Genomic DNA, 27917 nt, shown 5'->3' on the forward strand with positions numbered 1-27917 from the left:
ATTAAATAAAAATAAAAAATATACAAAACCGAACTTGCTTCAAAGATACCATTGCAAATATGTAAATTTGTATAACCATCCAACATAAGCAAGACTAGAATGATGTATGTAAATCCATGAATTAAAATAAAATAAACTAAAAAATAAATGTTTATCTCTTAAGTTGTCTTTATTTCATTTTGTTGGGGCAAAATTAGGTCCATTGTTGACGTTGTCGTTGCTGATGTTGTAAATCCCTTGATGAGCAATTTATTATTATTATTATTATTATTATGCTCTCTCTCTGTCCTCTTGTTGCCATGTCTTTCTTGGATGTGCTGCTGGGTCAAAGTGTGAGAGTCAGGACAATATCCATCTTTGCTCTCAACTACTTACACCACCACCACCACCACCACTACTACTATTGACACCTATAGTCTTACGCTACCAACAACCACTACTGGTACCTCTGCTGTTGCCATAGGTACTACCACTACTACTAATACCTATACTGCTTAGGGGAAGTGAGTCCCCCCCATCTGGCACCACAGAGGTAAATTTTTCTTTATCGGTTCAGTCTGGAAGACAGGGCTGTACCATGCAGCTACAGCTGGTCGTACGAGGTTAGTCCTTGCATCTGGTACCACATGGAAGTAAGAGAATTTTAGCTGGTGTGCAAGCACTTAGTCCTTCCATGGAAACAGTGACGTGACAAAGTTGTTTTTCAATGAGAAGTGTTGCTGCAGAGTCAGGTGCAAAGTCTTCTTGAGTGCAAAGTTTTCTTATTACTGCCTTCAAAGAAAGCGTAGACATTACATAATTCCATTTTCTTCCTTCTTTCTTCACGACTGTCTTAAGATGCTTCATTGTCAGGAATATTAAAAACAAAAACAAAAACGTCAAAGACAACAGACACTATGACGTCACGTCTGCTACTCTGACGTCATTGGAACACATTGTTCCAGAGGACATCGACACTGAAGTCTTGGAGAGTGTATCCGTAAGTAAACTAATTCCATCACCAAAAACCAGACGTGGCGTGTGATGCGGTGGAGAGTCCTGCTACTTGCATGTCCTTTGTTAGAGTATGTAGAGCGTATTGTGAACAATAGCGTCGTGATACCTTTCTAGCGCAACAATTTCTGATTAAGTATTTTTAATGATGAGAGGGGCAAGGAGGGAGGTATGTATGTTAATGCGACAAAATAAAAAGGCAAAAACTATTTTAGCTATCTTTGACTGAAGCGGCGTGAATAAAGAAATGAAATTGATAATGGGAAATGTAAAAAATATAGTATGGCTTTCCTAAATTACCGAAACGAAGAAGTTAACGTTTCAAAACAAACCATTCACCATAGTTACCTTTATTTCATTTTATTTAGTTTCTGAAAATTTTCAATAAATACTTGTTTCGAGTGAATTTTTTTCCCAAAGAATATTTCATTTTCAACAATGCTAGCTTTAATAAGTTAACTGTTTTTAACGATGGTGTTGAGAAATTAATAATAACCTTAACTATAAATCCATTCTATACACATTAATTTCTCGTGTAGTCCCCACATTTTAGATATAATATAAATAAATACGCAAAAACTTCTCTATCAATCGAATAGTTTCATAATTACATTATTTCAAAAATAGAATATTTCTTTTATCACATCTTATCTAACCTAGTCATAACAATGTGACGCCCTCCTTTATCAGTGAATCTAAAAATTAATATGATGTGGTATTTTGGAAAGTAAAAATAACACGATAGCCGACAGAAAGTAATCAAACCATTTTAATTGGTAGTAATGAAACATCTTCGTGTGACCAGTTGACCAGGAGAGAAGTTTATTCATTTAAAGAAAACCGAACAAAACAGCAAGCAGCCCTTGTAGTAAAACAGTTGTGCTATCGTCACAAAGAACTTAATACCTAGAAGCAAGGTAAATTTATATTTATATATAAATATATATCCATTTTATCCGCCCATTATTTCTGGGTGGGTTGTAGAGGTAGTCTTCAGACGCCTCATTCATAGGGTCCTATCAGAAGCAACCGTCATAATACTTTCCTGCTGGATTTCCAAGCGTGACCAACTGAAGTAATGGAACCATCTGGATATTGGTCGACTGCTAGGTCTTCTGAGTGAGGATTTCCTGTACCATTCTATCCGCATGTTCGTAGTACTGGGGCTGCGACCTCTCGTTGCGGAGAAGGGCTGTGACCGGTAATAAAGTCACAATTTTGGCTAGGAAAAAAAGTCACAATTAATTTTTGGTATCCAGACAAAACCCCCTAGGACACCCCTCCCTCCGAACAAAACTCCTGTGACGTTTTTTTACTTGGATTTGAGAAGGGCATACCTGTACAAATGTGCCCCGCCACCGTTTGTTTTCGTTTCCTTTTAACTTCCAGAAAAATGGGTGCTTTTTAATGAAATCTTCTACAAACGCCTTTCAGAGTATGTAGATTACAACTCTGTTGGAATTTAATGTGGAAAAGAAAGAAAAAAAAAAACAGCATGCAGACACACATTACAATTAGATTAAAATTTCAAGTTTCATTTTGTAGATAACTGGCGCTTGCAAGCCCAGCAAATATGAAAACGAAGACAAAAATTGATCGACTTGCACGCATACAAACACTCTTCGTACATATCAACAGAATAAAATTCGGAAATTTGATTGAATTGTGATGTGTGTCAGTAGGAATGTGTGCGTGTTGGCTGGGTTTTTTTTTTTTTTTCCTTCTTTTTGTCACACTTTACATTCCAATACAATCGTAATCTACACACTCTGAAAGGTGTTTGTAGAAAATATCATTTAAAAATACCCATTTTTCAGGAAGATACGAATAAACAAAATCTGTCGAGGGCACGCTTGGGTAGGCAGTGACCCAGAGAAGTATTAGCTCAAGTTGGAGTGGTTCCTTATGACATACTGAAGAGTAAGTTGGTGAAATCTATAAAGCGTCCGAGGACACGTTGTGCAACATTTATTCCAATCCTTTATGTTCTGATTTCAAATTCAACCGAGGTCACCCTTGCCTTTCATTCCTCCGGGAGTCAATGCTGTCAATTTCTCCCACTCCGTTCTAAATTGTTGGCCTTGTGTTCAAACCAAAAACCATTATTATAGACCTGTGGCTCGCAAAGGGGTCCGTGGACTAAATTCAAAATGTCACACACACACACACACACACATATATATATATATATATATATATATATATATATATATATATATATATATATATATATATATATATATAAGGGTAAGTATATTAAAAGGAGTCCGTGAGAAAATTCATTTAAATGAAAGGGGGTCCTTGGTAGTGAAAAGGTTGCGAACCAATGTTGTAGACAATGGGCACTTATCTACAATTAGGGGGTCTTGGAAGAATCGGAGTTAGGTAATTATATCTATAATTCTTTTTACACTAAAAGACAGAAAACAAATTAAAAAGTATTTTCTCGAGATTTTGTCGGAAAAAAACGGAAACCAAATAAGAAGCCAAAATAATTCTTTTTCCTATTGTCCGTCTCCATATTACCGGTGTTGCACGAAATATTACCTTGTTTATAATCATTCCAGCCAGCTGTCTCCTGTTGGTTAATGGGTATTGTGTCAAAGCTTGTGAAAGAAGTGACTATTTTGGAGCATTCGATCTACAGAAATATGCTTTGTTCTAACTGGTAATTAACCACTTTAGTTATTATATTTTATTTATTACTTTTATTTCCATATGCCAGGTCCCACCAAACTCTCATGTACATTCACACACACGCACACCTCTATATTTTATCATTTCTGTAAGTTCTGCTCTTCAGACAGAACTACTTTGTGGAGCGAATACATCTCTTGTCTATTTATTTTGTAAAACGATACACACAAACATGCATACATATATATATTTGTAGTCGGTTTATACGGTTCCATTATGTAAGTAGACAGTTTAAATGTCCGTGTCACGGGGTCAATGCTTACACGTGTTGCCCAGCGTACTTTCTGGCAGGCTTTCACTAAATTACCGATTTTTCATGTAAATATACTTAACCATCTCATTTTCTTTATTTGCATTGTGTATGTATGTATGTATATATATATATATATATATATATATATATATATATATATATATATATATATATGAACCCGGAATAGTCGTTCATTACAGCATGGTTAGAAGAAAGCACACAAAGTTCAAAGTATGAATTTGTTTTATTAAAAACAACGAGTCCAACAAAATGCATTTTGTTTCGTCCGAAGACTAATTAAACACACACAAGACGCTACTGAATTGCCAGTAACCATCCCGGACTTAATTACAACGAGAGCTTTTAAACTTTCCATAGCAGACAATACATTACTTGTTAAAACAACAGTGAATGTAATAGTATGTGTCTCTGTGTGTTTGTCTTTTAAATGACTAACGTGACTCAACAATTGACAAGTTCTTTTGTTGGTGTTGTAGTCTGGTTTGGCGATATTCTGGCAGAGGTGTTGGTGGAATGGCGTGGTAGTTGCTGTAGTATGGTCGTGATATTATAGTGTACATGGTGTGGTGATGTGCTGTTCTGTAGAAAAGTTGTAGTATGGTGAAAGGTGCTGTTGTGTGGCAGCGTTATGGTATGGGTTGGTGTTTAGTAGTGATGTTGCATTGTGTAATGTGTTCTCGTGTGGTAGGGTTTGCAGTAGTAGTGGCCAACATTATGCTAATTAACCTACCCGTTGCAGCTATGTTGTAGTTTGTCGTTAATTTAAATGCTGCTTCGTCATAAACTCATTTCATAAGCCGTGGAATGAGAAGTGGACATCACGTATCTTACGAGAGGTCAGTGAACTGTGTAACGTGTCTGGGCGATCTCCTTTGTTTTTATGTGAACAAAGAAAGTAGTAAGACGTATTAACATCTGTTTAAAGTTTCCCAAAAAAGGGATTTAAAAATATTGATTAATCCTTTTGATACTAAACTGCCCAAAGCACTTCTTTGTTCTACAATACAAAATTCATATACAAGCAGTATATTTTGGAAGCAATATCGTAACAAAAGGGTTAACTTCAATACAATATATCTTAAATTTTCTAACACGTATTATGCACAAGTGTTTATTAATTTATTATCATTATCATTATCATTATCATTATGTAAAGCAGTGAGCTGGCTGAATCATTACTGTGCTGGACAAATTCCTATGCAGCATTTCTTCCAGCTTTAAGTTCTGTGTTCAAATGCCACCGGGGTTAACTTTGCCCTTATCCTGTCAAGATTGGTAAAACAAAGTACCAGTTAAATACCAGGGTCAGTTTCGTTGACTGCCCATTCTTTCAAACCTTTGTACCTACAGTAGAACATGTTGTTGTTGTTGTTACCTTCTCCCTTATATTTTGTTGCTCTGTTGACAGCTAACTGAAGGATTTGATATCCGTGTTGGGAAAGCTAATTACCAAAAGTCTGTGACACAATCTCTACACCACAGCTGCCATCGTTACTTCCAAGACAACAGAACAATGCCAGCCAATGAAAAATATCTGGAATCTTCGGTCGATGTTCCTCCATGCCCAGTGATTAAATCCCTCAATGATTTGAGGGATTATCGGTAAATCCTTCCTCTTTCTGATTAATTTGTGTCATTACTTTAGTTGTTGTTATTTAGCCCCAGGTCACTCCTGATCCAGTTGGTAGCTGTGATCAAAGGCATTGCAACCATGACCTCTCCCTAACACATTCTCACGCTCTTTCTCTCTCTCCCTCACTCATTCCCTTTCTCTCTCTCTCTCTCTCTCTCTCCTCTAGAATAATCACCTTAAACAATGGCCTGAGAGCTTTGCTGATCTCCGATCTTCGAGACACCGATGAATACACGGAGATCTCCTTTACCAGCGACACTGAGGAATCAGATGGTGATTCTCTGCCCGATGACGTACAATCGGACCCCGACGAATGTGAAAGTGATGGCACCCCACGCAACAAACGTTGCAACATCGGCAACAAGAAGAAGGTAAACCGAGCCCCTTCCCTCGTCACCCCAGACACACCCCAACTACACTCTGTTACAAGAAATTTTGCTGTAAACATTTCTGCTGTAGAAAAATTCACTGTAAGAAATTTCATTTTAAATGGTCTCATCACCTTTTTTTAATGTTTGTGTCGAATAAAGATTTGTCTGTTTAATGCTGTTATTAAACCTTTTATTATTATTATTATTATTATTTTGCAGCGTGGAAGCTTTTTATAAGCCATTTAAGAAACACACAAAAACCGTTTAGATTCACTTCAACATTTAAATTAAATTAAAATTTAAATGTGGAAGTGAATCAAACAGTTTTTGTGCGTTTCTTAAATGGCTTATAAACACCATCCACGCTGCAATTGGTTTCATTCCATCACACGATCTGAGATCAGGTTGCTTGCTATGCAAATACATCTCCGTAATATTATTATTTTATTTCTAAAAAAAATGCTTTATCGTTGTCCATTTGATGAAATTTCCAGACTTGCTATTTACCTTCTACTCTATTCCCATTTCTGTGTATGTGTAGGTATTGTGTTTGGGGACTTTTGTAAGGAGCCCTGTCTCTTGTCTTCTGTGTGTGAAAGGGAGAGTGGAAGCATTAGTTTGTTTCTTACCCCTTTCTACACACACACACACACACACAGTCATGCATATTTTGTTGTTGTTTTTTGTAGGCTGCTGCTGCTCTGTGTGTGGGTGTTGGGGGAATGTCAGACCCTCCAGATATTCAAGGATTGTCACACTTCCTGGAGCACAGTGAGTTCTCTTTTCCATATTTCCTTCTCTAATGTTTAGCAAATGTTTGAGGTAAACACCCAAGGCTGTTTACCATCGTCTGTTCTTGTTGTTTAACCCCTAAACTTTATATGTGATCCACAATGACTAAATAAGATAGGTGACACTCACGAGCCCTTTTTAAACCTTTAGCATTTAATCCAGCCATATTGGCCCCAAATATTCTACCTATTTTATGCTCAAAATTGGCAAACTGCGTCCTGCTTCAATATCAGCTTTGGCATTGTTCCTACAGCTGGGTGCTCTTCCTGATGCCAACCACTTTACTCTGTGTACCAGGGGCTTTTCTTTTTTCTTTTTTTTCTTGTTCCGCAGACACTAGTGAGGTTACCTATGCAGATGGCACCGTTTACCTCATTTCATACTCTAAAATGTGCATTTATTACTCTATATTTTTTTTTAGTGGTGTTCATGGGAAGTAAGAAATATCCAAAAGAAAATGAATTTGATGATTTCCTTGCACGTCATGGTGGATACTCAAATGCTTGGACAGATTATGAAGCCGTATGTAGATTTGTTATTGTTTTGTTTTTTATATTTTTATATATTTTAATATGGCTATTTTGGGGCCTCATACTATTTTGATCTTCTTGAAACACTGTCAGCACACTATTTTATGCATCAACACAGCCTACAAACTATTAATTATTTATCAACATTGTACATGCAATGGCCCAGTGGTGAGGGCAGCAGACTTGCAGTCATAGGACCACAGTTTCAATTCCCAGACTGGGCATTGTGAGTGTTTACTGAGCGAAAACACCTTAAGTTCCACGAGGCTCCGGCAGGGGTGGTGGTGAACCCTGCTGTACTCTTCCACCACAACTTTCTCTCATTCTTTCTTCCTCTTTCTGTTGTACCTGTAATTCAAAGGACCAGCCTTGTCACGCTGAATCTCCCTGAGAACTACGTTAAGGGTACACGTGTCTGTGGAGTGCTCAGCCACTTGCACGTTATTAAATGAGATGCGACATCACTGGTGCCAAGCTTTTCCTTTCCCCTTGGATAACACTGGTGGCATGGAGAAGGGAGGCCAGTATGCAAGGGGCAACTGCTGGTCTTCCATAAACAACCTTACCCGGACTTGTGCCTCGGAGGGAAACTTTCTTGGTGCAATCCCATGGTCAGTCATGATTGAAGGGGGTCATACACACATGCTTATTTTATACATTAACACTTCATATACACCATCAGTTAATATATTGACATTCTACACACTGTTAATTTCTATAGTAACAATACCCCTACATACTATTAACCCTGTCTACACCTTAATTTATACATTGGCAATATCTACATACTATTAATTTATGCTAATTAGCAATGGCTACACATGGTCATTAATATTTCAACTCTGTCTTATTAGACAACGAGTTGGCAGAATCATTAATTAGCATGCCAGGCAAAATGCTGAGTGGCATTTCATGTTTTTGCATTCTGAGTTCAAATGCCACTGAGGTCAACTTTGTCATTCATCCTTTTGGGGTCAATAAAATAAGAACCAGTTGAAAGCTGGGTGGGGTCACTATAACTAACTTTCCCCCCTCCCGATAAATTTCGGCTGTAGAACGGAATATTTTAACTCTGTCTCTACACTCAATTTTTCATCACTGTCTCTAGTTTGTTAATTAATATTTTTTTTTTTTAATTAAACTTCATTTCACAGACGGTTTTTTACTTCAACGTCCAACGGAAGTTCTTTGAGAAGGCTTTGGATATGTTTGCTCAGTTCTTCATCTCGCCCCTTATGCGGGAGGATAGCATCAATAGGGAGATTAAAGCTGTCGACAGTGGTAAGTGCTGCCCCCTTTTTGGATTTGCGGGGTTTGCAGGGTCGTTGGTGATGTTTATGCTGTCTGGGTTGGGCTCTAGTGTGGTCACTGGGAAACTGATCATAGATAGGACTTGGGTTAAAACTGAGATATTGGTCATAATTGGATAGTTGGGACTTTGGTTATAGTTGAGACATTGGTCATAATTAGATTATTGATCATAGCTGTGACATTGCAAGGGAATTGGGCATAGTTGGGACAATGGCCATAGGACAGTGGTCAGTGTGGGAATTTTTGTCATAACTGGGAAGTCGGTCACAATACAACCCCAGAGACAAGACCATGCTCTAGCTTGGCCAGAATCTTTGATTTCAATCTATTGCTGAAGAATATGGTGTATGTAATGCATATAGAACCAAGACTTGTATGGAATAGATATTATTATATGTCCAAAGTGACCAATAATGTTGTCCACTACATCACGTATCCATCTGTTGGGTTCTCTAACATTTTCTTTGCTCTGATTCCTACAGAATTTGAAGAAGGACGTCCTGACGATGATAATCGGTCTGCTCGTTTATTGGCCAATCTCTGTAGAACCGGTCACCCAATTGGGAATTTTATTGAAGGTAAGTAAAATCTCAAATATGGCTCTGGTCAGTTTATTATTATTATTATCATTAGACACAGGCATGGCTGTGTGTTTAAGAAGTTCAATTCCCAGCCACGTGGTTTTGAGTTCAATCTCACTGTGTGATACCTTGAGCAAGTGTTTGAGCTGACCGGAACTTTGTGAATAGATTTGCTCAAAGGAAACTGAAAGAAGCCTGTTGTATTTCTATGTGTGTATGTTTGTGTTTGTGCACCTTTTTCTTGACATTGCTTGTCAATTGTAAACGAGTGCCACTGTCACACAGGTGGCGTTCTTTTTTCTGAATCTTGTATGGAAAAATGTCCAGTCTCAGGGAAATATAATGTTGCTTGGAAGCAAGTGAAGGTTTGGTGACTGGAAGAGCATCTGGCCATCGAAAATTTGCCTCAGCAACGTCTGTGTAACTCATGCAAGCATGGAAAAGGGGTTGTTAAAGCTGCTTTTATTATTATTATTATTATTATTATTATTATTATTGAGCTGGCAGAATCGTTTGCGTGTCAGGCAAAAAAAGCTTGGCAGCATTTCGTCCATCCTTACGTTCTGAGTTCAAATTCCGCTGGGATTGCCTTTTCCTTTAACCCTCTCAGGGTTTTTAAAATAAGTACCAGCTGGATACTGGGGTCAATATTATTATTATTAGTAGTAGTAGTAGTAGTAGTAGTCGTACTAGTAGTAAGTAAGTAATGGGCACAAGGCCTGAGATTTCAGTGGGTTGGGTAGTCGATTACATTGACCCCAGCTGTTGACTTCTACCTATTTTATCAACCCTGAAAAGATGAAGGGCAAAGTCACCCTCAGCAGCATTTGAACTCGAAATGCAAAGCCACAAGAAATGCTTAGCAACATTTTGTTTGGCATGCTAACGGTTCTGCCAGTTCACCAGTTTCGTAATAATTCACAGGAATATTAGAAACTAACCCCAGTTGTTTGATTTTAGGGAATCTGACGTCTCTTCGCACTGATCCCAATAAAAGTAACATTAATGTATACAGTCGACTGAAGGAGTTTCACAAGAAGATGTATTCGGCCCATTTTATGACCCTTGCTGTCCAATCAAAAGGTAAGTAAACCACTTCTATACGTGTGTGTGTGGCTATGTCAGTTGTTATTGTTTTTACAACCAAATGATTCTGGTTTCAAACCCTCTCCGTTTCTCCTGGGGCAAGTATCTTTTAATTTAACCTCAGATTGCACAAAGCTTTGGCCAAGTATCTCTACTCTTGCTTTGTGTTGCACAATACTTTGAGCAAGTACTTTTTCTCTAGCCATACCTTGGGCAAGTATCTCTACTCTAGAGTTGGGTTAACCAACACCTTTTGAATAGAGTTTCGAAGAAAACTGTGTGCAAGCTGATCTGGTGAAAGATATGCACATTGTTAAACCAATAAACTGGTGCATTGAATGAAACACTGTGCTGTTTGTTCCATCCGAGTTGCACAGATACTCCCTTTATCACTAATGCTATTGGAAATTCCTTAAACCAATGATTGAGCTGTTGGAAACCAATAACCCATGCTGCTGAAAAGAATATACAAGAAATAATGTATTCAATGCCTGTACAATGTCACATGTTCTTTGGTGAAGGGATTAGATTATCAGATCAACCCCCACTTGCTTCCCAGTATTTGATTGGCACTTATATTATAGAACTCCAGGAAGATAAAGGATAAACTGATTCTGGCAGGATTTGAACTCAGTATGTACAGGAATATAAGTAAATTATTTGAATGGCTCTGAATAAACTGCAAGAACTTAAGGAAACCAAACTGATGCTAGTATATACACAGCTCCCTCAGATTGTTACTTGTTCCATTCCATGGTTCCATGGCTCACCTCTTGTGCTCATGATGCTTCAGTGGAAGCCTCTGTGAAGGAATCTTCTTCACCTCGAAGGACAAGAACTGGTATCAGCATGGGATCAAAGAACTAGCAGAAAGATGGCTTCAGACTGTGCAACACGATGGCCTCTGCTTTGAATGCTTTTTGTTGTAACTTGATGAATAAAACAAATAAGTTGCCAAAATATTGCAAAACTTTTGATTTTGAATTAAGTCGACTGATGTCATCTTTGTGTCTCTAATTCTTGTTCTTCATTAAGTTTCTCTTGTACATTCTTTGATTTTCAGAAACCCTCGATGTTCTCGATGAATGGGTCAGAGAAATATTCTCCAATGTTCCAAATAAGTAAGGAATTTACCATTATTGTTATTTTTTCTTTCAAAATAATTCTATTGATTTGAGCAGACTGGAGTGAGGTGTGGGTGTCATAACCTTTTAAGGACCTTCTGCACCACTGATTAATTAAGACTAATGATTGACGTGTATAATTTGGACTGATTTGTGTGTCTATTATATTGTATCATCATCATCATCATCATCACCATCGACATGGATTGGACAAGTCTTGCTTTTTGTGGTCTTCTTCATTTTCCACATATGGCAATGGAGAATTGAACTCAGAACACAATGGATCGCAACTTAACTAAATGTACCGCATGGTGTTAAGTCTACTAATTTTGTGAACCATAATATTTAATATTAATATTACTAATACCTCACATTGACATAAATGATTTTGATTTTTGGGAAAACTTACAGCCAAAAGTTGTGCAAGTTTTACTCTAAAGAGTCATTCCAGCATCAAAAAAGATGGGAACAAAGACAATAATATAAGTTTCAGCTAGAAATGGTGACAATGAGTTGTGGATGTGTTTTATAAAGGACTTCTGTGAATATTCTATTGAGGAAATGTTTCCTTTTGTTTTTTTCAGCAATGAAGCTAAACCAACATTTTCACATGAACCAGTAAGTTTGCTTTTCAAGGAGTTTACAAAGTTTATTTTTGTTGTTCTGAACTCTTGACTGATACAACTATGTTGTCCGATGTTTACCCTGCTGTCAGTATATTAACCCTTTAGCATTTAAACCTGCCATGCCTGGCCTAGTTATTCTTGCCGTTTTATGTTCAAACTGGCCAGATCTTGCCTCTCACACCTACCCTACAATATCATTCTAAAAATAATCACATCATTGAAATCTGAAAGCTGTGAGATAATATATGCCAAATATGCATTGCAATGGATAGAGTAATCAAGATGCCATAGGGTTAACCGTGCTGTCTGTGTGTTAAGCCTGATTTAGATATTCACATTTAAATCTGCCAGAATGTATTTCAAATGGATACGTCACTATTTGCATTCTCGCTGCCTACGTGCACCTCTTGAATTATTCCCAGTTATCTCCCTTTTAGTTTTAGGACTGGGGACAGACAGACAGACTTATACAGACATATATTGTCAATTGTTTAGATCGTTTGTCTCATCTAATTTAGTTTTATCTAAAACTGATTTCTTTTCTCCTATTTTCAGTGTCCTTTTGATACAACAGAATTCTCCAAGTTCTACCATGGTAAACTTGTCACGTTTTATGTTTATTTATTTATATTTCCTCTTGCTGTTTAGACCCAATCTCGCCCTGGCTGTGAACACACCTATGATCAAAACATTTCCAGCCATGACGATTCCATCTACGGTTTTCTTAAGCACTCTGAATCAGATCTTACATTATGTCCGTGTAGTCTTACACATTCATTTACACAGACACAGACAACACACATGCATACATACACATACACAGGACAGCTTACACATACAGATAACACTTCCCCCCGCTCTCTCTCTGTGCCAGTGTCGTCAATAAAATATTTTATGTCTGTCTGTGTGTCATTTCAGTTGTGTCAGTGAAAGACACCCACAAAGTCTCGTTGAACTGGGCTCTGACCCCTCTTAATAAACATTATGAGTGAGTATATATACAATTCCTTCTTCTCTGTCTGCCTGTCTGTAACATCAGTCGTGGTTTATTGTTGTACATATAAACTTACCTACATGTTTAAGTGTGTGTATGTATGAATGTGTGTGTGTATGCACACATGCAGAGTGTGGTGAATAAAGTTGTCTAAATTACGCAAAAATAAAAATAACACTGACATCTCATTTTAACAGATATATTTACCAAAATTACATAAAAATATCTTGAAATACTAAAGAGTAAATTTATTCAATAAAATCACCATTGGCTTCAAATTTTTCACCTGTCCCCATTTGTCTCTTTGATCTGCTCCACCCTTTACTCCATGTTATTCCACTCACTTCCAACCTCTCCATTTACAGGTCCAAGCCTTTAGATTATCTCTCTACGCTGTTCTTACACGAAGGTGCTGGAAGTATTCTTTCTTATTTGAAGAAACGGTAAGTCTGGTTATCTTATTATTAATTTTTTTTTTCTTTGGGGCTGGGATTCATGAGAATCTAAAAAAAAAGAAAAAACAGTCCAATGTTACATGGAGTATTTTCTGCTTTTGTGTTTTGTATAGTCTTGTTGCTATGGTTACTTTTCATTAAATCTGAAATTGAAGACAAAATAAGTGTGTGTGTGTAAGCATGTGGCCTAGTGGTTAAGGTGTTGGGTTCATGACCCCAAGGTCATGGTTTCAATTTCTGAACTGGGTTTGACACATTATGTCCTTGGGCAATGCACATGACTTCACATTGCTACAGCTGATAGTGAGGACCAAACCAGCACTACTAGTGCATCCCCTTATCCTTTTATCCCTCTCATCTTGGATGTTTCTTCAACTGTAAGAGGACCAAAACCACATCTCTTTCTATTTGTGACTGGACATCCACCTTAAGCAGTTTGTAAGTTAATTTGTTTTCCGTTTTTGATATTTGAAATTACTAAGGTAAACCCAGTGTTTATTGTTTGTCTTTGTAGGATGTGGGCCCTGCACATTGAAGGGGGAAACGCTACCAGTGGGTTTGAGTTCAATTCTGTCTGGTCCTGTTTCTATATTGACATTATTCTCACAGATTCTGGAGTCAATCACATTTACGAGGTGAGTGATACCATTACAACCACAATTATTACTGCTGTTGCTACTACTACTACTACTACTATCATATCTACCACTATTACTATGACCAGTTCTATAGTAGTAGAGTTGTTAGTCTTTCATTAGCTATAAGTCGGCCCTCATTTGTGTGAACATATAATCAAGGGCACTCTAATCACGACCATCTCATACTTGGACCACATTGTCCAGTTTTTTTTTTTATGTGCCTTTCGTCAATGTGCTGGGCTATTGTCCACTAGGTTGTAAGTTAAACCTTACTACAGGGACTGTATTGTGTTCTTGTGGACCAGGTGATGACCCCCATCCCTGCCCACCTGGCCATTGTATTGCACCTCTTTGTTTAAGGCCTCTATCTTTGCTTGACTCAGTCTGCTAGACTGATAATAGGGTCGTACCTGAAGCCACCATTATTATACTTTCCGGATGGGTTCTGAAGCATGACTAATATAGATATATATTGCCTGAGGTGGTGAGCTGGCAGAAGTGTTAACATGGTGGGCGAAATGCTTAGCAGCATTTTGTCCATCTTTACATTCTGAGTTCAAATTCCACTGGGGCCACCTTTGTCTTTCATCCCTTTCAGAAGTTAATAAAATAAGTACCAGTTGAATGCTGGGGTCAATGTCATTGACCAATGTCATCACCCAAAACTGCTGGCCTTGTGCCAAAATTTGGAATCAATATTTATATTGTCTGTTACACCTAACCATTTTATGGAAGTGGTTATTGTTGCAGTGAAAATGGTGCACCCTTTCCCATGTGACAAAGTGGTATGATCCAGCCACTATAAGGTGCAGAATCCTGCCACAACATAATAGTAGCGATAAGAATATTACAATGCTGACGATAACTTACAAATGGACAAGGATTCACATTATAACAGTTATATAATATATATATATATATATATATATATATGTATGAATGTATAAACATATTTCTTTGTGTGTGTAACAGGTCCTAACTGTGGTGTTCCAATACCTGGAAATGGTGAAGAACAAAGGACCACTGAAATATATTTATGATGAAGAAAAAGCTATTCAAGACATGAAGTTTCGCTGGCAGGAAAAGGTAAACTGAACGACTGTTGTTGTCTGGTGATGGATGGGGTATCTACAGATGAAGGGTATGTGAGAGAAAGAGAAGGTATGTGAAAGTGTAATGAGCAATGAGTGGTGTATGATGGTGCACATGTGGGTGTGTAATGGGGTGTATTGGTACAAAATGCTGATGCATAATTGCAGAGTGTCCATGGGTAATTGTACAGTGTGACTGTCAAGTGGCTGTTACACTGCGACGGTGCTGTAAAAATATGCTGTGATGACACAGTGTGACTGTATTGAGTGACTTTTCTTTCTCCGGACCCTGAATTAAGGTGCATCAACCCAGTTAGTGAATGTTGTTATGTTTAAGGTTTCTAATCTCACCAGAGACTGTTTCTCGTATTTCAGGGTTCCTCAGTTGACTACGTGGAGCGACTGAGTGAGAATATGCAGGTGTACAACAAGGAGCACTATTTGACCGGAGACTGTCTTCTCTTTCAGTATAATGAAGAGGTAAGTTGATGATGATGATATAGTTTAGCCCCAGGTCTGTCCTGATACAAAAGGCTTATTATCAAAGACTTTCCAACCATGACTATCTCCTCTTTTGTTATTCAGGTAGACTGTATTATCCAGTGTCTCCTTGCTTGTTTGTGTTGTCATTATGTAACCCCAAGTCAGTCAGAATCCAACTGACTTAAATTCACAACATACCATATACAAATATTATTTTCATATTCGCAATATTAGAAATCTTTTTTTTTTTTTGGAAACCTTCAAATAAAGGACGAATCTAATTCAACCTTTTTACATACACTCACACATATATATATATAATTTTTTTTTTGTGTGTGCAGCTCATTAAATCCTGTTTAGATCAACTGAGTCCTGCCAAAACCAATGTCATCTTATTGACCAAAAAAGACTCCAACCTTTGCACCAAAGATGAGAAATGGTATGGCACTAAATATTATGATACAGGTAATTATTAGTTGATTCCTAGATGTCATTGTGTAACCTTGGTTCCGTTTTGTATAGCAGAGATAACTCTACCCCTAGGGAGGTTGCCAGTCCATCTCAGTAAGAGACCGATAGTGTTGAGTGGTTGGTACATCGAGTGGAAGTGAGTGGCCAAGTAAAGGCTGGAGACGGATTTCCAAGTGGAAATTGATGTGGGTGGTTGAGTGGAGTTTGATGATGGAGTAAGCCAAATGACCAAATGGTCAGTGAGGGAGTGGAAGTGAAATTTGGTAGGATGGGTGGTCAGTTAGAGAGGGGCACCAAATAGAGTTGGGTGGTAGAGTCTAAATGATTGCTGATGTAGTCCAAGTGAAAGATTGTAGGGTGGGTGGTCACTACAGTATTTGGTGGTCTGTTTACAATAAAGGCTGAAAAATTGTCTTGAATACATTTAAATGACACATTTATCAATTGATTGTTCTGTATATCTTGACAACAGTTTTATAGTTTCAAACATCGACTAAATTTGGAGAATTTCTTGTATTTCCAGATTTTGACCCGGAATGGTTAGCAAAATGGCAGAGTAAGTAAATTTACTTTCAGACGATCTTTTTTTTATTATTGTATTTTGCCTTTCTTGTATGTTGTTTGTCATGGTGTTTTTGGTTCTAGAATGGTATGATAGAACCAAGGAATCAGAGAATTTAAGAATCAGAATAGAATGACGGAATATTTGTATGTTAAGAGCTTTGCTTACCAACTACACGGTCCTGGGTTCAGTCCCATTCCATGGTAACACGTCTTCTACTACAGCCTTGGCGTAACCAAAGCCCTGTGAGTGGATTCGGTAGCTGGAAACTGTAAGAAGCTTATTGTGTATATACAGATCATCATCATCATCATCGTTTAACGTCTGTTTTCCATGCTAGCATGGGTTGGACGATTTGACTAAGGACTGGCAAGCCAGAAGGCTGCACCAGGCTCCAACCTGATCTGGCAGAGTTTCTACAGCTGGATGCCCTTCCTAACGCCAACCACTCCGAGAGTGTAGTGGGTGCTTTTACATGCCACCGGCACGGGAGCCAGTCCAGCAGTACTGGCAACGACGTCGCTCGAATGATTTTCTAATGTGCCACCAGCACAAGTGCTAGAAGGCAACTCTGGAAATGATTACACTCAAATGGTGCTATTTACGGGTCACTAGCATGGAAGCCAGGCAGCTGCTCTGGAAAATGTGCAACATTATTCGTGTGGCAAGTTTTCTACAGCTGGATGCCCTCCCTGCCGCCAACCCCACCTGTTGCCAATATGTGAAGGCGCATGGCTCAGTGGTTAGAGCGTCGAACTTACGACCGTGAGGTTGTGAGTTCGAATCCCGGACCGGTCTGCATGTTGTGTTCTTGAGCAAGACCTTTTACTGGTACTAAGCTGTATTGGCCCCTTCTGCCTTTCCCTTGGATAACATCAGTGGCATGAAGAGGGGAGGTTGGTATGCATGGGCGACTACTGGTCTTTCATAAACAACCTTGCCTGGACTTGTGCCTCTAAGTGCAATCCCATGGTCAGTCATGATCGAAGGGGGTCTCCGATATATATATATATATATATGATGATGATGAAGTAAAGAGTTGTATATTTTGTCGTTAATGTCTCCTTTTATTTTTTATTCCCAGACTTGCAATTGAACCCAGAACTGTATCTACCAGAACCCAACAAGTACCTCGGTAACTATATCACTCTTATGCAATCCGTTTCTTCTTTCTTTACAATTGTTAGAGTGACAGTTTTACTTTGTCTGCTAGTGACGGCCATACTGGAGCAATATGGCCATACTGTGAATTTGGGAAACAGAAACTGTAAGAAGCCTGTTGTATATGTGTGTTTGTCTTATCTTGACATTTGTTAACTGCAAATACTCACCATACAAACAAATGTATTTCTTTCATGAAAACATGTCCAGCCATTGAGCTGTTCGTTGTTCAAAGTATAAGGTGGAAATATTTTCTTGCTTGGAAACAAATGAGGCTTGGTGACTGGAAGAGCACCTAGCTGTAAATTTTATCTGACCTATGCCAGGAGATGCTAAAATGATAATGATGATGTATTGATTTGGCATGATCTTTTGAGCATCTGAAGAATTACTGTGCAATATTTATTTTGAGGTCAGCTGGCAGAATCCTTAAGATGCTGGACAAAATGATTAGCAGCAGTCCATCCATCTTTATGCTCTGAGTTCAAATTCCATTGAGGTCAACTCTGCCTTTCATCCTTTCAGGGTTGATAAAATAAATTGACCCCAGTTGAACACTGGGGTCAATTCAATCAGCTTCATCCTTCCCCAAATTTCAGGCTTTGTGCCTATAAGTAGAAAGGGTTCTTATCAAAGAATAAATGGTTTGTGTGTGTGCATTGGTGTTCTTCGTTTTGTACCTTCTCCCTCTCTTTGTCTTTCTTCAACAGCAAAGGACTTTTCTTTGAAAGACGTCCCACCAGAACAGAAAGATAAGGTAGGGAGATGCAGCTTTTAATTAATCTTTTTTTTTTGTTGTATCATCATAATCATCTTCTACCATCCCTTTGTCAATGTGGATGTGGGTTCGATAGGTCTTCTGTACATAATCTCTCCCCCAAAGATCTAAACGGTCTAACAGGGAATCCATTGAGCAGTGAGTCTCTCTCTTCCACACTGACACCTCTCATTCCAACTCTAACCACCACTCTATCCTCAACACACCATTCACCCCATCCACCCACATATATATATAATCTGTTGTTGCCTTCATTATTTATTCCAGAGTCCATTTTTGATCATGGAGAATGAGAAATGTAAATTATGGTTCAAGAAAGACACCAAGTTTAATATCCCAAAAGGTGAGCAACAAATTCTCCCTCTCTTCTTCCTATTCTCACATCCATAACTCTTTGAATTCCATTCTCTCTCTTCCCTCCTTCTATACTTTCCTGCCTCTCCTTCTTTCTATATCTCTGCCTACTCCCCATTACTCTCTCTCTCTCTCTCTGTTTACCTCTCCCTAAATTCCCCCCATTTATTCTCTTCTAACTCTCTTTCTCTCCCTCAATTATTCACTGTCACACACACAGCCACAGTCCACTAGGTCCATCACGTCTATCCACAATATGCAATAGTTCACAAATGACTGTATGTATTGCTCTGTAACCTCCGTCCTATTCATGTACTCCTAGGTGTACTGTGGCACCTACAAGTTGGTATCAAAAAGTTCCTGAACTTACAATTAAATAAGTACCAGTTATGCACTGGGGTCGATGTAATCAACTTAATTCCCTCCCCGCAAGCTGCCCTTGTGAAATCATTATTGTTATTATTATCATTATTACTATATTTCTTTTCAGTCCAAACATTCTTTAAACTGATGAGTCCAGTGATTGGGGAGTCACTAGAAAGGTTTGTGAACCCTTTTTTAACCCCACTGCTCTCTCTCTCTCGTTTTTGTTATTTACATTTACAGGCTTACGTGAGAATTGAACCCTGCACCAACACACACACGTCATCATAATTTCCCAGCAACCCTTGTAATTTTTATATGATAGTTGGAGCTTAAGGGACACTGCTTAAGGTCCATGCAAACTCTCCCTGACTAGTTATGTTGTTATTGTCACTGTTTAACCCTTGGTCAACTTGGATCAAGCTAACCTATAACCAAAAGTGTTCCATCTATGGCCATCCTGTTTATTTATATCTATGTGTGCAGTATCTAATATGCGTTTTTTTTTTAAGAGTGTAGATTGTGATTTGAATGATGCTTGACTGCTGTTTCTAGCTGCTTTAAGTAACCACAAAAAAGCTCTCCTGTGGCTCACTAAAAATGGAGGTTCATCAGTCAAATGATAATTAAACAACTACCATACTCAGTATATTACTGGTACTTAGAATGAGTGCTAAACAGTTTCTTCTCACCACTGCCAGTCAATATAATAAATATTTATGAGAACTTTACTTAGACTTTCCTACCTTGCCAGTACTCCCCCCCCCCCACGGATTTTGCACCCTTCTAAGTACACCCCACCACATCTTTATTACTATGGTAACCAAGATACGAAATCTCTTTGTTTTTCTTCTTTCAGTTCCATCCTCTTTGAACTGTTCATTGATGTTCTCCTGCAGAAGTTGGCAGAACCAACCTACCATGCCATTGAAGCTGATCTCAGGTACATAGAAATGTCTACCCGTTTCTCACCTCACCTCACCTGACTTCAAGATACCCCCCCCCTTCCTTTCTTCATCTCACCTTTGGTAATTTGAAGCAACTCCCTTCTCATCTCACATTCATTGTCTCGGAAGCCACCTTACTACTATCTACCCTGATATGAAGCTTCAGATAGAATGTACCCTGCTGTATTATTAGGTAGTGTCTACTCATCTGATACCCAGGGTAGAATATACCCTGCCATAACTAGACTTGGATGTCTTCTGTTGTTTCACTGGACGGAATGTACCCTGCCTTGAGTTTGTACTGAGTGCACCCTGAAGTACCTTGCTGCTGTTTCTGGGGACAGATTTTGTTCTGCTGTGCCCTGAGGTCCCTATTATGATAAAGGGTCAACTGTGAATTAAAGTAAGTGTACTCTAATAACACCCTACAATACAAGCTACATTTATCCTGCTGCTGCTGTTGCTATGGGTACACCACTGACTTTAGGTACATGTACCCACCACGGGGTATCTAATATAACCAGGGCTATATGTAAATATGTGGATATGTAACCTTTGTTCAAAGCTTGGGTACACGTGGACCTCCTTTACTCATTGTCTCCCTTCTTACCGAAGTCCCTCACTCATTCTACTCCTCTTCAAATCGAACCCCCTTTTTCTCTCTGTCTCATTCACTGCTCCTTTCTTCTTACTCCCCCTCTCTCATTGATAGTCTTTCATAACTTTTCCTCTCTCACACTCTCCCCATCACTTTCTCTCATTTACAATCTCTTTTTATTTCTCACTCTCTCCACGTCTCTCTTACTCCCATTACTCTCTCCCACCCTCTATCTGCATATCTCTCTCTCTATCTCACACAGCTACTCCCTCACAGACAAGAAAACTGGATTGGTAATCTTAGTGAAAGGATTCAATGACAAAATACCTGTAAGTATTTTTCACCTGATTAAATATATATCTTATGCTATGCTTAATTAATTCTTGTTGGTTGATACAGGTGAGATGATGGATGAGACTAACTTGGTGTGGGGGGAGGGATGCTTTACTAATTGTTAGCAACTGTTAAAAGGAAGGGAGATAATTTCATGGCTGTGTGGTAAGTAGCTTGGTTACCAACCACATGGTTCCGGGTTCAGTCCCACTACAACACTCAATAAAATGTCATTTGTTCATTATTGTTGTTGTTAATATAATGTATTTTTGTGTTTTATATTTAGATATTTTATATTATATTGTTTTGTGTTTGTCCAGGAATTATTCCAAACCATTGTCGATGAATTGGCAAACTTTGAATTTAGCGATGAACTTTTTGAAGTCTGTAAATCACAGCTGCAGAAGGATTACTATAATTCTATGATTAGACCATATAACGCTGCTTGGTAAGTCATCACTCACTGTGATTAAACCGTTTAAGTACTTGGTAAGTCAACACCATCACTCATTCATTAACAAATTAGCTTTCCACAGTCTTTCTTAATTAGACAAAAAACTAATAATTAACTTGCCATGGTCTTAATTATCTGTTGAAAGTGTCAGTGTTAATTATGTCCGTGACTAACCCTAAATTAGCAACTGACACCTCCCGCAAATAAATTCATCATGTGCTCCATCAAGGTCAACTTTACCATACATCCTTTTGGAGGTCAATAAGATAAGTACCAGTTAAGCACTGGGTCAATGTGATCAACTTATGCTCTCTCCTCTTGATGCTTTCTGATATTGCTCCCAAGGACCCAACAATAATTGGAACTATCTTCACCTTTTTTATAGCCAGGCTATTTCGTACTTAAGAGAGTTGTATCTATCTATCTATCTTTTGCCTTCCTTCTTGACTATTCATGGGTCAAAGGGCATGCAACATTAACTATATAGCATATTATTGTTATTGTTGTTGTTGTTATTATTATTATTATTTCTGCAGTGGCCTTATGTTGGCTGTTATCATGGACAAGTTCTATTCTCTCCCAAATAAATACTGTGAACTGCCTAAATTGAAGCCAGATATGTTAAGAAATTGGTACCAACAGTTCCGGTGCCAGATATACTGTGAGGGTTTTGTCATCGGCAATATGACTACAGAGGTTAGTATCATTGTTTTTCACTTATTGTTGTGTATCCCCTGGTCATCTGTCTTGGGGTGGACTTAAGGTACAGGTGGCACCCTGTTGTCTTCACCATGATGACAAACAATCCTAAAACTGGACAACCTCAGTTTTAACCATTGCATGGAATTTGTTGTATTAAAATGCTACAGCTTGCTTCAGTGACCCCTGTTATAATTACACCATGTATTATAGGGGTTGGGATGGGGTTAGACTTAGTCTGTTATTTTATTGGCAGGAGCATCATAGCATCAGAAAGACTGCTTCTTAGTATTTGTTTTGACGATTTATGCTCTGAGTTCAATTCTCATTGAGGTCAACTTTGCATTCATCCATTTTGAGGGGTCAATGAAAGTACTAAACTAAGGCAGTGGATTTGCAAAACTATTAGCATGTCAGACTAGTTGCCATGTTGTATATGTTCAAACCCTTCCATGGTAGATTTAACCTGTTGTCTTTTTTTAATACCATCAACATTTTCGGTATGTTTAGTAGATTCCATTCTGTTGCAAATATTCCAGTTTAAGGGTGTTTTCCTCCCACCATCAACCTTAGAGGCTTTGTTACAAGTTATGGACATTGCATTCCTTCTGGCCAAAAGATTTAAACAAAAATAAGAATATAAGCTGGCCTTTGGCTACTTTTAACAGAATCAGCTATTTCTAGAATTTTAAGTCTGTTGTCCATTGTGTTACTGAGATCCTCCATTCCTTCTACCTGTCTTGGAGACATGGAAAACGGTTAAGTATGCCGCTTTTTATCTTCTAGATGATTAGAAAGCTTAGAATATGAGAGTGTATATATGTGTTATAATATTTTATGTATACAGGCGTGTGTGCACAAATGTGTGTTTGACATGTATGTATATATATGTGTGTGTGTATACATATATATGAATATTTATTTGAGTATGTACGTGATGAGAGAGAGAGACGTATGTATCAATGCTCTTTGCTACAGACTGTCTGACTATTTATATCTGATAAATTCCAGACCAAAACCTGGTCAAGGGTTTCTGGAAAAAGGCTTTTGCCAGTTGACTGTACATGCAAGGCTGATATAGCTTAGTACCAATGTGGTCCCAGATATTGGCATCAGTGTGTAAACAGCTACAACAGAAACCACAAGATTCTCCCATTTAATTCTATAATAATGCCATTAATCCACCTGAAAGCATAAAGGACAAAGTTGTGACCGCAGTGGGATTTGAACTCTGAATACAGAGTTAGAATGAGTACCACAAGGCATTTTATTTGATGCTCTAATGACTCTGCCAATTTGCCTCTATATATGTGAGTGTGCATGAAATTTTTAATTGTTGTTGTTTATTTTTCAGACTGCTAAAGGCATGATGGAATATCTCGTGGATAAGATGAATGCTAAGGCTTACATTGAAGATTGTTTTCAAGTAAGTAAGAATAACAAATATATATATCTTCATCATCATACCCACACACGGGGATTAGACTCTCTCAAATGCCCAGGAGGCTCTCTTGAGGTTGTGGATAGTATCTGTTACCTAGATGCCCAAATTAACAATGGTGGAGGTATACAGTTGCTTGATATGAATGGAATTTTCTTTTCATTTTTCAAAAGTTAGGAACAATTTTATTATAGAAAGAATTAGATGGAACGAACACAGAATCATAGAAATTTCTATCCTGAAAAAGAAATATATGTATAAACACACGAAATCTTCCTAAAATGTATATAAAACGACTGTTTCAGCAGAAGTGTGAATAAGGAGAGGTAATTCATGAAAATGTTTGTTCCAGTTACTTCCCCTAAAAATGCATGACGGCTTGTGAGGACACAAGTTTTATGAAAGGAGAGGATGTTGTTAATTTAATTGAGCCCAGTATTTTACTGGTTCCTTATTTTATCGACACTGTGATATTTCTCTCGCTGTCTGTCTCTAATTCTCTTTTCCGTGTTCTTCCTTTCCAGAATTGTCTGCTGCAATTACCAGTTGGTCAGTTCTGTTGCCAAGTCCAGAGTTTCAACCTGGACAGCCCCCACTCTACTATACTGATGTATTACCAAGTTGATCCTGGCAGCATCTTTACCAGTTGTCTTAACGAAATGTTGGTGGTGAGTCTCAACACTTTTATAATAAAACACACAATCGATTCACGAGTTGCAGGAAGTCACACATATTAGATTAACCATAATCCCCACAGCCCAAATGTCGTTGATAAATACACCTGTCTCTTAAACAGCCGCACATAAACCCAGATCATTTTCATCTTCACTTTTCTATGCTTGCATGGGTCACATGGAATTTATTCAGGCTGATTTTCTATGGCCACCATTCCCTTCATCCATTTCTCCATGGTGTCAGTCATATTTTCATTGAAGATTGAAAATGGGGAGGCCTTTGCTTGCAAATAATTATCACACAATGACAAGGTAAGGAAACAACACACACGCAAACATGCATATATACTCAAAGGGCTTCTTTCGGTTTCTGTCTAAGAAATCCACTCACAATTCTTTGGTTGAGGCTATAGTAGAAGATACTTGCTCGAGGTGGCAAGCTGAAGGACTGAACTTAAAACCATGATGTTGAGAGATACACTGTCACACACAAACCCAATCGTTCCATATGTCTCTTGTGAACTCAATCAAATCCCAAACACCTGTCACCCCCACATCTTCCACCCCAATCCCAATCCCATCTATTGATCAATATATGATTATTGCCTCCACTTCCTCTCATCTGTTTTGCCCTGTTTCTCTCTGCAGACTCGAATGTATGAGCCTCTCTTTGATATTCTGCGGACCAAACACCAACTGGGTTACAGTGTTTCTGTTTCTGAAGAAGTTCGCAGAGGAATTCTTGGATTCTCTATTGTCATTGAATTTCAAGCACACAAGTACAGGTAAGGCATGCTTGCCCTCAATTCTAGTATCACCCATTAATTACTGATTATATGCTGATCTTTTGTCCTATTTTATTGCAGTTTTAATAATCTTTCTATGGCATTGCAAGCATAAACTAACTGCTTACATTTCATATTCTATAATTCCACAATGATATTTTGAGAGTGGTGGCCACTTACCTTCTTGTATGGAATTTTTCAGCCCTGAACTTGTCAATAACAAAGCCTATGCTTTCATAAAGGATTTTGTTGATATGATGGTTAATTTGACAGCAGAAGAGTTCCAATCATTGGTGAGTATTTTCAACTAGCTGCCCATGAGTCATACATACACACATACATTCCATTCTTTTAAAATATTCTTTTCTACTCTAGGCACAAGACCCCCAATTTTTAGATCAACCTCAGTACACAGCTGGTACTTAATTAATCAACCTCCGAAAGGATGAAAGGCAAAGTTGACCTCGGCAGAATTTGAACTCAGAACATGAAGACAGACGAAATACTGCTAAGCATTTTGCCAGGCGTGCCAGCATTCTCTAGTATATTAAGGCTGCGAGCTGGCAGAAACATTAGCACGCCTGGCTAATTCTGCTTAGCGGTAATTCGTCTGCCATTATGTTCTGAGTTCAAATTCTGCCGAGGTCGACTTATCCTTTCGGGGTCGATAAATTAAGTACCAGTTACGCACTGGGGTCAATGTAATCGACTGGCCCTAGAGTTCTTCCTCTGAAGATTTTTCCTGCTCTCTGCTTATCTTGTAGAGAGTTTCTCTTTTCAGTATCATACCATATTGTTAAATATTGTGTTTTCCAATGCTGAACAAGATCAAACTGCACTGTTCAATATTTTACAGAATTGTTTCAATATTCTTCAGTGTTGAAATGCAATACTTATTCAATCATTCTACCATTCCAGAAAGAAAGTTTGATCACAGCCAAAAAATGTGAAGACACGAAGCTAGCTGAGGAAGCGAGGAGATACTGGCATGAAATCTTCTACCAAATATATGTGTTTAATCGTCTGGAAAAAGAGGTGAGTCTTTGGTTTTGATTTGATATTTCAAGTGTGTGTCACTGTTCTAGGGTAGCCACCCCACCCCTATAGCTACCCAACCAAATGGTGAAGTGTAATTCTCTATTACTTGTTTCAGTCATTTGACTGCGGCCATGCTGGAGTACCGCCTTTAGTTGGGCATTAAACTGAACAATGAATCAGCTCTCCCCACCCACCTGCAAAAAACATGGTGGCGTGTGAACTTTGAACCTTGAGAAAATATTGCCAGATCCCATAATGCCTGTTTCTCATTGGCAAAGTTTGTAGCCCTTGCAGAGTTCTTTCAATATTCCATCTCTCGTCTGAAATGTTAAATTTCTCTTGACACTTGGCAAAATAATTTTACAATCTATCAATAATCATCACTTAACGTCCGTTTTCCACGCTGGTATGGGTTGGACGGTTTGACAGGGGCTGCACCAAGCTCCAATTGTCTGTTTTGGCATGGTTTCCACAGCTGGATGCTCTTCCTAACACCAACCACTTTACCAAGTGTACTGTGTGGGTTTTTATATGGGCCCCCCCCCCTATACACCATTAACCTCTAACCCCCACCTCATATTTGTATTTACTTCAGGTCGAAGCCTTACATCGAATCACCTACACCGACTTTATCAATTATGTCAAGAAATGTTTACTCAACGAATGCAGAGTGGTCAGTCTGCAGGTAAGTTAATCTCTCATTCCCCCTCTTCTACTACACCCAACCGTTGCCATTGGTAACTGTAGGCCTTCACCAAACAAGAAACCTCTTGTTGCATCTCTTCACCCGATCTGTAAATTCTCGTTTCCATTAATTAACTTTATGAAGGTGTGCGGCCCAGTGGTTCAGGTGTTGCACTCATGATTGCAAGATCATGGTTTCAATTCCTGAACTGGATAGTACGTTGCTTTCTTGAGCAAAACACTTCATTTCACATCACTCCAGTCCACTCGGCTGTATGACACTCTGTCCAGCAGAGACAGTCAAGATCTCCGTCCCTTGTACAGCATGGAAACTGAGAAACCAGTTCTGAGTCCTAAGGTTCGACTCCATCCCACAACCACCACCACCTCCCTGCTGGTTACTGCAATTATAAAGACGACTCAATCTCTCTCTCTCTTCTAGGTTATTGGCAAGAAATCAATTAAGAAGAAGAAGAAAAAGAACAAAAAGAGTGATGCCTCATCAAGTTCGGAAAGCAACCCTGAGGCATCTGGTGACACAACAGCAATGCAAGACATTCGGTCTGCCTACACCATGTTGACTTGCAACTGTGCACCGTCTCCAACAGAAGCGAAATGTATTAAAATTACAAATATTGACGAGTTTAAGGAGACTCTCACGAAATTACCAAACCATAAAATTAAAACCTTAAATTATTAGCTTTGCTTTTTTTTTTTCCACCCCCAAACTTTTGAATTAAATTTCCAAGATTTTTATTTAAATTCAAAAACATCCACCCATACCAATAAAATTTTATAAAATAATAAAGAAAAACCGGCCCCCCCCCCCCACCATTATTTCCTGATGATGATGATGATGATGGAACGTTTCAGAAAATAAATGGAAATTATCTGAA

General features: G+C 38.4%; 1 protein-coding gene across 9 annotated transcripts; it reads left to right on the forward strand.

Annotated features, from left to right (window-relative positions):
• Positions 1–299: 299 nt before the first annotated feature.
• On the forward strand, positions 300–27917 carry LOC106869430 (nardilysin). 9 transcript variants are annotated; one of them, XM_089366390.1, is made up of 33 exons: positions 300–979; positions 5373–5566; positions 5764–5968; positions 6658–6739; positions 7182–7282; positions 8445–8571; positions 9084–9179; positions 10143–10265; positions 11332–11389; positions 11977–12010; positions 12574–12613; positions 12937–13006; positions 13378–13455; positions 13982–14102; positions 15078–15191; positions 15572–15676; positions 16021–16144; positions 16674–16706; positions 17797–17847; positions 18584–18630; positions 18919–18994; positions 19496–19547; positions 20228–20311; positions 21176–21242; positions 21567–21694; positions 22237–22396; positions 23754–23825; positions 24365–24508; positions 25163–25299; positions 25502–25592; positions 26218–26334; positions 26933–27022; positions 27464–27917. In XM_089366390.1, exons 2-33 carry the CDS (start codon positions 5478–5480, stop codon positions 27719–27721), a joined length of 3174 nt encoding a protein of 1057 aa, XP_089222516.1. In that variant the 5' UTR covers positions 300–979; positions 5373–5477; the 3' UTR covers positions 27722–27917. The 9 variants fall into 9 exon arrangements, with proteins under 9 accessions (XP_089222516.1, XP_089222514.1, XP_052830716.1 ...); XM_089366388.1 differs by lacking the exon at positions 300–979 and adding an exon at positions 1698–1910; XM_052974756.2 differs by lacking the exon at positions 300–979 and adding an exon at positions 1755–1910 and having other exon boundaries at positions 5764–6067.

Source organism: Octopus bimaculoides, chromosome 19 (genome assembly GCF_046866305.1).
Source record: "Octopus bimaculoides isolate indiv1 chromosome 19, ASM4686630v1, whole genome shotgun sequence".
NCBI lineage: Eukaryota > Metazoa > Mollusca > Cephalopoda > Octopoda > Octopodidae > Octopus > Octopus bimaculoides.

Excerpts from the sequence above, each read along its gene's own strand:
- LOC106869430 (XM_052974753.2), top strand. The coding sequence starts at position 3,946 with ATGCTTACACGTGTTGCCCAGCGTACTTTCTGGCAGGCTTTCACTAAA. Across the intron at positions 18,995-19,495 it reads CAAGTTTAATATCCCAAAAG|TCCAAACATTCTTTAAACTG; the intron begins GTGAGCAACAAA and ends ATTTCTTTTCAG. Across the intron at positions 21,695-22,236 it reads AGACCATATAACGCTGCTTG|TGGCCTTATGTTGGCTGTTA; the intron begins GTAAGTCATCAC and ends TTATTTCTGCAG.